Source organism: Kryptolebias marmoratus, linkage group LG14, assembly GCF_001649575.2.
Source record: "Kryptolebias marmoratus isolate JLee-2015 linkage group LG14, ASM164957v2, whole genome shotgun sequence".
NCBI classification, from domain to species: Eukaryota; Metazoa; Chordata; class Actinopteri; order Cyprinodontiformes; family Rivulidae; genus Kryptolebias; species Kryptolebias marmoratus.
The window spans coordinates 24,331,135-24,340,210 of record NC_051443.1 but is presented as its reverse complement, the minus strand read 5'-3'; the positions used below and the strand labels follow the sequence as shown (position 1 = coordinate 24,340,210).

At 42.3% G+C, this 9,076-nt stretch overlaps 1 protein-coding gene across 1 annotated transcript in view; it reads left to right on the top strand.

The window, feature by feature from the left end:
* Nucleotides 1-9,076, top strand: part of cacna1bb (calcium channel, voltage-dependent, N type, alpha 1B subunit, b) — a 140,768-nt gene that overhangs the window by 56,568 nt on the left and 75,124 nt on the right. The window contains exons 10-15 of the mRNA XM_037979527.1: nt 42-131; nt 1,848-1,937; nt 4,020-4,241; nt 4,323-4,435; nt 6,488-6,600; nt 7,200-7,331. Coding sequence (XP_037835455.1) covers nt 42-131; nt 1,848-1,937; nt 4,020-4,241; nt 4,323-4,435; nt 6,488-6,600; nt 7,200-7,331 — 760 coding nt within the window. The remainder of the gene's footprint in view (nt 1-41; nt 132-1,847; nt 1,938-4,019; nt 4,242-4,322; nt 4,436-6,487; nt 6,601-7,199; nt 7,332-9,076) is intronic.

Below are 9,076 nucleotides of genomic sequence, written 5' to 3'. Positions count from 1 at the left end.
GGGGGGCGTGCACGTAACGCTTGTTCTCTCCACTGCTGCAGAGGAGGTGCTGCTGGAGGAGGAGGAGGAGATCGCCGAGGAGAAGTCCCCGCTGGACGGAGCGTGGTACAAGAGGAAGCAGAACCTGTCAGGCGAGTCCGCCGCCTCGGGGAACCCAGTTCTCCGCCCAAACGGGATCAAACTGAACCTGATTCAGAGAGCTCAGCAGGTTTTATTTTTAATACTTGTTTCGTTTGGCAGATTATTCACGTTTATCCCGGAGAACACGGACACGTTCGCTCCAACACCAGACTCTAATGCCCCTTTTCCACCGGCTCTAAAGGTCCGGGCTCCACTCTACTCGGCTTGCTTTTGCCCCTTTTACACGGGCTCTAATTCAGAAGTCCCGCTCTACTCTGCTCGGCTCTATAAAGAATGCATCGCGTCTACACCCTACTCCGAAGCAGGGACCAAAGAAGCAGGGACCGGCCTCGAAAAAATGCCGATGGAAACGCGCGCAAAGCAAGTGGAGTAGAGTGGAGCCGGGACCTTTAGAGCCGGTGGAAAAGGGGCATTAGTGCGCATTTCATTTTTTTTCGAGGCCGGCCCTGCTTTTTTGGTCCCTGTTTCGGAGTAGGGCCAGCCGGGTGGGCGGCGCAAGCTTAGCTCCTGTTCACTCATTGGTCGTGGGTGTGGCCAGATGCAAGCATAAAGAGCGAAGGTAGGAATATAAACAACAGCGTTAGCTTACCCTGCAACGTTTCTGCCGTCTGTCCCCCAGCTGAAGGCGCTGTAAAGCCTGAAATCTCCGGCTGATAACAGCCGTCCTACTCTGCCCAACAACCGCGGCATCCAGAGCATTTCTTCCACTGCGCCTCTCTTCCTGAAGTCTCAGGAGAATCCCCATAAGTTTAAAAAACAGCAACAACACAGGGCCAACGTTGTCCATAGCGCTTCCGTTGTTTACACAACTTGCGCTAAGTTTCGGTAGCGCACCTCCCCCGCACCGCGGCCCCGCCCCCCGCAACACGAGGAGGCGTTCCTCTGCTACCGACCAAACTGGCCGGTGTGAACGCGATGCATTCTTTATCGAGCCGAGCAGAGCCGGACTTCTGAATTAGAGCCGGTGGAAAAGGGACATAAGTGTAGGTGTTTTAGGTTCTTCTGCTCCGACGCACCTGATTCAAACGGTTCGATCACCTCCTCACCAGATCCTCGAGTTCTCCAGAAGCTCGTCCACAGATCGTCCTCGCGGGCCGCTCTCCTGCATGTTGTAGACGAGTTCCTGTTTTAAATGGACGACTCGTTGCCATGGAGAACTCAATGATTTGGTGAGGAGGCGATTAAACCGTTTGAATCAGGTGCGTTGGAGCTGAAGAACCTAAAACTTCCAGATCAGCGGCGCCTTGAGGAACAGAGTTTGACATGTCCTCTAAGCAGTCCAGAAACGTTTCTTTTTAATATTTAGGATGTTATTTTCTTTTCTTTTTCACTCTATCCAGACCTCGTCGCAGATAAATGTTCACTCTCTTAATTAGTTCTTCTTTATCATCTTTGTCCTCCTATGTTTTCTGTCCTCACTGTCTCCTCCTCCTTGAGGATTTTTGGTCTCCTTCTTTGTCTTTTTCACCTTCCTTTTTTGCCGTCGTCTTCTTTGTCTTGTTAGTTTTTCTGGGAATTTACAAAAATACGGCAATAAATCTAAAACCAAATGGAACGAAACGATGAATTGCGAAAGACAAAACATCGAGGGAAACGTTAAAACAAGCTGTTATTGTTCTCTTCCTCTTCTTCTTGTTGGTGTTCTTTCGTCTTACAGTTCACGAGTTTCAGTTTTTAAACGTAAGTTTGTGCTTTTATTGTTGCAGTTCTGAAGAGGAGCAAAATGAAGAAGGGTAAAAACGACCTGATCGGTGCCGAGGAGGGCGACGATCCCTTCGCTGACATGTCCTCTGTTGGTAAATCTCAGTTTGTTTGTTTTTTAATCTACAGCGAGCAGCAGGTTGACTCTGACCACCTGATGCTTTTCACAATAAAAGCATCTGTGGAAGCCTGTTTTCGGCCCCCTGTGACCACATTAGCCCTACAGTAGCTCATTTATTTGCAAAAATCCGGAGATCTGAAGCTGTTTCTCTTGGCTCTGCCACCTTAAAAGATAAAAAAAAAACAATCATTTACTTTTCTAATTAGACTCTTAAATTAAAAAAGCACAAATAAAATCACCTGCAGCACATTTGGTTCGTTATTAAAGTCTCTCACGCCCATAAATGTTTGTCGAATGAAAGAAAAAAAATAAAAATAGGTGTGTTAATCGCTTTCAATTAGTTTTTCTCGGTTTTAGCACCCAGATATTTCCTTGGTGGCTGTTTTCTGTAAAAACGAGGAGCTGAGAGAATAAACGTGAGGCTCTCGTCTCGCTTGTTTCACACGAAACGAAAGACTGCGACAAGTTTGTTTCAGAGTCTTTTTATTTTTTTTAAACGAGCCGCTGGAAGTCATTCACAACAAGCGTTTAGGGGATTTTATTTTTTCTTTCTCGTTTCATCAGCTTAGTGTTTGTCGACGTTGTGTGTTTAAACACATTAGTTTATTTGGGAACTGCCAGAGTTCGTGATTTTTGTAAAAAAAATAAACTTTTAAGTTGACAAAACATGTAAGTAAAATGTAAAATTGCTGTTTTTGAGCCTGAAAAAGGTTATGAACTAGTAATATCTTACCTGCTGTAGATAGATCTTTTAACAACCTCAGTTCGGAGAAATAAAGTTTAATTTTGATCAGATTGATGAGCTAAAGGCTAGTCTGAGTGGCGTTAATTGGATTGCTGTTATCTTCCAATGTTTCAAAGTGGTTCAAATACGTTTATAAACATTTAAACCTCGGTCTGTTTTACTTTTCATGTTTACAGCCTCAAATATAACAATCCTCCTACAAGAAGCTGTACCCGAGGTGCTACAGCCGGCTGCTGATGCTGAAATAGCAGCTTCTGAATCTCAGTAAACAACAGAGCGACGCAAGTCGAATGGAGATTTTCTGTAAAAGTTTAGAGTAAATTTTTAATGTTCAAAGCCGAAATTGAGTCGTTAAACCTAAAAGAAGCAAAACTAAAAGGTAAAAGGAGAAAGACACAAGCTAAAAGCTAAGATTAGGCAAAACAGTAGCTAAAAAGTAGCAAAAAGCTAGCTAAAACTAGCAAAAAGCTAGCCAGAAGTAGAGTTAAGCTAGCTAAAAGCTAACTGTAACAAAAGGCTAGCTAAAGCCAAAAATATATCAACAGGGTAGCTAAAAATTTAACGGAGCAAAAGATTAGCTAAAAGCTGAAAGTGGCAGAATGGTAGCTAAAAGTGGCAAAAGCTAGCTAAAAGCTAACTGTAGCAAAAGGCTAGCTATCGCCAAAAGTATATCAACACGGTAGCTAAAGCCAAAAGTATATCAACAGGGTAGCTAAAAATTTAACGGAGCAAAAGACAACCTAAAGCCGAAGGTGGCAGAATGGCAGCTAAAAGTGGCAAAAGCTAGCTAAAAGCTAATTGTACCAAAAGCTAGCTAAAACCCAAAACTATATCAAACGGCTGGTTAAAAATGAATAGTAGCTAAAGACTAGCTAAAAGCTGAAAGTGGCCGAATGGTAGCTAAAAGTGGCAAAATTTAGCTCATATAATAGTGAATAAAGTGAAATATTTCAAAAAGTATTAAAGTCACAGCACCCGTCTCCTGAATGAGCTGAATGTTTTGACACATAAACAGCTAAATTAGCCAAATTAGCATACAGAAGTAGTTAGATTGTAAAAAATGTGCAGAAAAAAAGCATTCACATAATAAAGGTTTATAAAATATCGTCTCGAACGGCGATTAAAGGAAATTGGAGTATTTTTAGGATGGCGGCAGTTCACGTTGGCCTCGGCTCTTTTTAAGCTAACCGCTAACAGCTCATCAATCAGTTTCGCTCTGTTGCTCCAAAACCTGGTGCCGTTCAACAGGTAAGACATTAACTGTTCATAGGATTTCCACCTTTCCCATCTCTCCATCTTTGGTTTCCGTAGTTCCTCCCGGCTCTCCGTTTGGTCGCGCCAGTGTGAAAAGCAGCGGGAAGCTGGACAGCTCGTCCTATTTCCGGCGCAAGGAGAAGAGGTTCCGCTTCTTCATCCGGCGAATGGTGAAAGCTCAGAGTTTCTACTGGATCGTCCTGTGCCTGGTGGGCCTCAACACTCTGTGCGTCGCCATCGTTCACTACGACCAGCCCGAGTGGCTCACCACGGCTCTGTGTGAGTGAAAGCTGCCTGGAAGCGCACGTTTTTTGTGACGGCGTTCCGTTGACGCCTCCGTTTGTAATTGTCCCAAACCAGACACGGCCGAGTTCGTGTTCCTGGGTTTGTTCCTGACTGAGATGACGATGAAGATGTACGGCCTCGGAGGAAGAAACTACTTCCACTCGTCCTTCAACTGCTTCGATTTCGGGGTGAGCAGAACATTTCTTCAGAATTATGACCAAACTGGACGTGTTTTATTCTAAATCGTGTGAATGGTAAACATTTTTTTACAATCCATCTACTTCTGCGTGCTTTGAGCTATTTTAGCCATTCATAAATCAGGAGATTGGTGCTCTGACTTTTGGTTTTTGTAACTTTTACGCTTTTCAAAATATTTAAATTTAGTTCCCATAGAAATACATTGAGATTTCTTCAATTCCTCTAAAAACTTAGTTGTTAAAACCTTTAGCTACATTTCTATTATTTTTAGCTTTAAGCCAGCATTTTGCTAATTTTAGTTTATAACTAGCATTTTTTTACCTTTACCTTTTAGTTAGCCTTTTCCTTTGTTTAATTTTTAGCTAATATTTTTCTACTTTTAGTTAGCCTTTTGTTAGTTTTATTTAGTTTTATTTAGTTTTTTAATTATGTAAAGCACCTTGAAATGCCTTGCTGCTGAAATGTGCTATACAAATAAAATTTGATTGATTGATTGATTTTATCTTGTAGTTGACCTTTTAAAACTTTAAATGTTTAGCTAACTTTTGCTAGCATTTTACTTTTTTATTTTCTTGTTAGTATTTTGCTACTATTAACATTAGCTAGTCTTTGCTATGTTTAGCCTTTTACTAGCCTTGTGTTTCTTACCTTTTTAGTTAGCCATTTTACGCCATTGCTATTTTTAGTTTCTAGCTAGCATTTTACTACTTTTAGCTTTTAGTTAGCCTTTTCTTTCATTTAATTTTTAGCTAATATTTTTCTACTTTTAGTTAGCATTTTGTTATTTATGTCTTTTAGCTAACTTTTTTCTTACTTTTGGTTAGCATTTTGCTATTTTTTATTTCTAGCTAGAATTTTGCTGCTATTAGTTTCTAACTAGCTTTTGCTATGTTTAGCTTCTAGCTAGCATTTGACTACTTTTAGCTTTTAGTTAGCCTATTGTTAGTTTTATCTTGTAGCTTACCTTTTAAAACTTTAAACGTTTAGCTAACTTTTTGCTGCTTTTTGCTAGCATTTTACTCTTTTTATTTTCTTTAGTGTTAGTATTTTGCTACTATTAACATCTAGCTAGTCTTTGCTATGTTTAGCCTTTAGCTAGCCTTGTGTTTCTTTCCTTTTAGCTAGCCATTTTACGTCCATCTAGCCATTGCTATTTTTAGTTTCTAGCTGGCATTTTACTACTTTTAGCTTTTGTTACATTTATGTTGTAGCTAACCTTTTAAAACTTTAAGGTTTTAGCTAACTTTTTGCTGGTTTTTTTTCTCGCTTTTTGCTACTTTAAGTTTCTAGCTAGCCTTTTGTTTTTGTTTTTTCTTTTAGGTAGCTATTTGCTACTTTGAATTTCTGGCTAGCCATTGATATTTTTAGCTTCTAGCTAGCATTTTACAACTTTTAGCTTTTTGATATGCTTATCTTGTAGCTAACCTTTTGATACTTTAGGCTTTTAGCTCACTTTTTGCTGCTTTTTGCTTGTATTTTTCTAGTTAAATTACTAGCATTTTCCTACTATTATCTAACTCGCCTTTGCTATGGTTAGCTTTTATGTAGCATTATGCTAATTTTAGTATCTAGCTAGCTATTGCTATGTTTAGCTTCTAGCTAGCATATTACTACTTTTAGGTTTTAGTTAGCCTTTTGTTATGTTTATCTTGTAGCTAACCTTTTGATCCTGCAAGCTTTTAGCTAACCTTTTGCTAATTTTAAATTTAACCGTTTTAGGTTCTTGTTACACTTTAGCTCCTTTTAGCTTTGCAGCTTCTTTCAGCGCTCATCATTCATGCTGTTTTTTTTTCTCAGAATATCTAGTTTCTCTAGTTTCTAATGACTTGTTCGAACTTGGGTGACTCTTTGTTTGTTCGGCCATTTTTATCACTTGTTCGAAGTTTAAAAAAAAATCCAGAATCAAATAAATGTGTTTGTTTTTTAACGTTTTTGGTGGCGTGTCCCACAGTGGTTTTAACAGAAGCACAGAGAGCGTGTCATGAAGAAAACCCTCAACCCTTCTGTTGTTGTTTTTGTTGCTGTTGTTGTTGTTTGTGCAGGTGATTGTGGGAAGTATCTGCGAGGTCATCTGGGACATGATTAAACCCGGAGCGTCGTTTGGCATCAGCGTGCTTCGCGCCCTGAGGCTTCTCAGGATCTTCAAAGTCACCAAGTGAGTCCATGTCAGGAAACTAAACTCAAATCTGTCAAACAGCAGCAATAAAAATAAAGGCCAAGCGGTGATTGAAGAATGCATGGTCATAGCCGTAGCCGTGGCGGCCATCTTGAGTCAGGCTGACTTCAAACATGTATCGGATGCAGGTGCACGCCCAGTTAGGGCTGTCTGGGAGTTTCATTAAAAATTATTCATTAAAGATATTTTGCTAACACGACAATAAAAACAAAACAAAGCGGGCGATAATTTCTAAGTTCAAAATGGCCGCATTGGCAGTCGTATCTGAGCAATAACTCAGCACTGCTTCAGCGGTTATGTGCTTTTAACTCCGTTTGCCAAGTCAGGAAATGTTAATTTTAAAATATAAATAAACTTGTATTGCTTTTAATCAACTGATTATGTTCCTGCTGAAGGAATATATGTTTTAGAAGGATTTATAGCACGTTATATTTTCGTTTAACTTGATTAATCTGAAGTATTTGGTGTGAGTTCGTTAATGACAAGTCCAGTTGGGGTCCAGGAGGGGTGAATACTTTCGCAGCCGTCAGCGTTTCCGTTCTGACTGCTCCGGTTTCTGCCTCCGGCCTTCCCGTCAGGTACTGGAACTCGTTGAGGAACCTCGTGGTCTCCCTCCTGAACTCCATGAAGTCCATCATCAGTTTGCTCTTCCTCCTCTTCCTCTTCATCGTGGTCTTTGCCTTGCTGGGCATGCAGCTCTTCGGAGGACAGTGAGTACATCTAGCTGCATCTCAGATCCTCTTCCTCCTCCTTCGCCGTCTGTGATCCCTGGCCCTCTGCTGCGGCGGCGGGGGCAGACATGTTGGCGCAGCAGGTATCTGGAGGAGCAGCGGCTCTTTGAATATCACTCCCAGCAGGAGCTCCGTGTCTCCTAATGACACGAGCACCTCACGGTCCCGTTCTAGCTGCAGAAAAATCAAAGACCTGACATCTGCCCCCCCCCGCCGCCGCCTTCTGAACCGGTTCACACGCAAACCGTTTACGTTTCGCCTCCCACCGCTGCTGGGAATCCACACGGGCGCACAACGGCTACAAATCGGTTGGTTTTTGCAGATGATGCGCTAAAATCTGGTCAGCTCTGTCGTTACTCCGGATGAGAGGATCCTGAAAGATGGCGGGCGATGTGCATTCCTTCAAGGATTGCTCGTTTATTTTAATTTTAGCCCCGTTAATGTTTGAGGTGATCGACTTCTTCTGCAAATAAATCTGTAATCTGAAGGCAGAACGTACGGTTAAGAGTCTGCATTTTTATTTTTTTATGCTTTCCTCGAAAAACAAAATGAAAACAGAAGAAAATACATTATTTTAGCTTGTTTTTCAAAGTCAAAGGAAGTGTTTTTCCTGCTTTTTTAATATATTATTTGCTACAGAATGTTTTATCTCCCTGTCCCCGTTTTAACCCCCCCCCGTTATTATTAATCCACGTGGGCCTTTAGAGAAGCGAGTTGCCTTCAGAAACGGTTTAAAATGTAAACCAGCTGCCTTTGTGTTCAGGATTAGGTGGAACAAACTTGTGGGGAGTTGAGCGTCACGTGACTCCGGCTTTCAGGACAGAGTCGCTGAAAGCCGAGCGGGTCGCTCCCAATCCTCATTATCACAGGAAACAGAGGTCCAGACTCACGGCTGCAGCAGGAAGACGCTCATCACTGCAGCTCGCTAATCCGGAGGAGGAGGGAGGAGGGAAAGTAGAAGGAAGGAGGAAAGGATGGGAGGAAATGAGGAAGGGAGGGAGGGAGAGTGGGAGGAAGGCAAGAGGAACAAAAAGAAGGGAGGGAGGAAAGGATGGAAGGCAGGAAGGAAGGAAAGGAAGGGAGGAGAGGATGGTGGAAGTAAAGAAGGTCGGAGGGAGGAGGCAGGAAAGAGGAGGAGGGATAGAAGAAGGGAGAGAGGGAAAAAGGGAAAGTAGAAGGAAGGAGGAAAGGAAGGGAGGAGGGATGGGAGGAAATGAGGAAGGGAGGGAGGTAGAGTGGAAGGAAGGCAAGAGGGAAAGAAAGAAGGGAGGGAGGAAGGGAGGAAAGGAGGGGAGGAGAGGATGGTGGAAGAAAAGAAGGTGGGAGGGAGGGGGCAGGAAAGAGGGAGAAAGGAGGGGGGAGGGAGAAAAGGATTGAAGGAAGGAAAGGATGGAAGGGAGGGAGGTGGCAGGAAAGAAGGAGAAAGGATGGGGGAGGAAGGAAGGAGGGAGGAAAGGAGGAAGGGATAAAAGGAAGGAAAGGAGGGAGGGAGGGAATGAATGAATGAAGGAAGCAGTGATGAAGCAGAAGGAAAATGGAGAAAAATATCAGAAAAGAACCACAGAAACTGAAAGAGCTGAATGACAGGAGCTGAACATTAGCTAAAAGCATTAAAAGGTTAGATAAAAGCTAAACTTTTTTCGCTGAAACTGTAAATATAGTTTGACGTCAGACCGGAACCTGAAACAGGATCAGCTTTAAGTCGTCCCCCCCCCCCCCCCCCC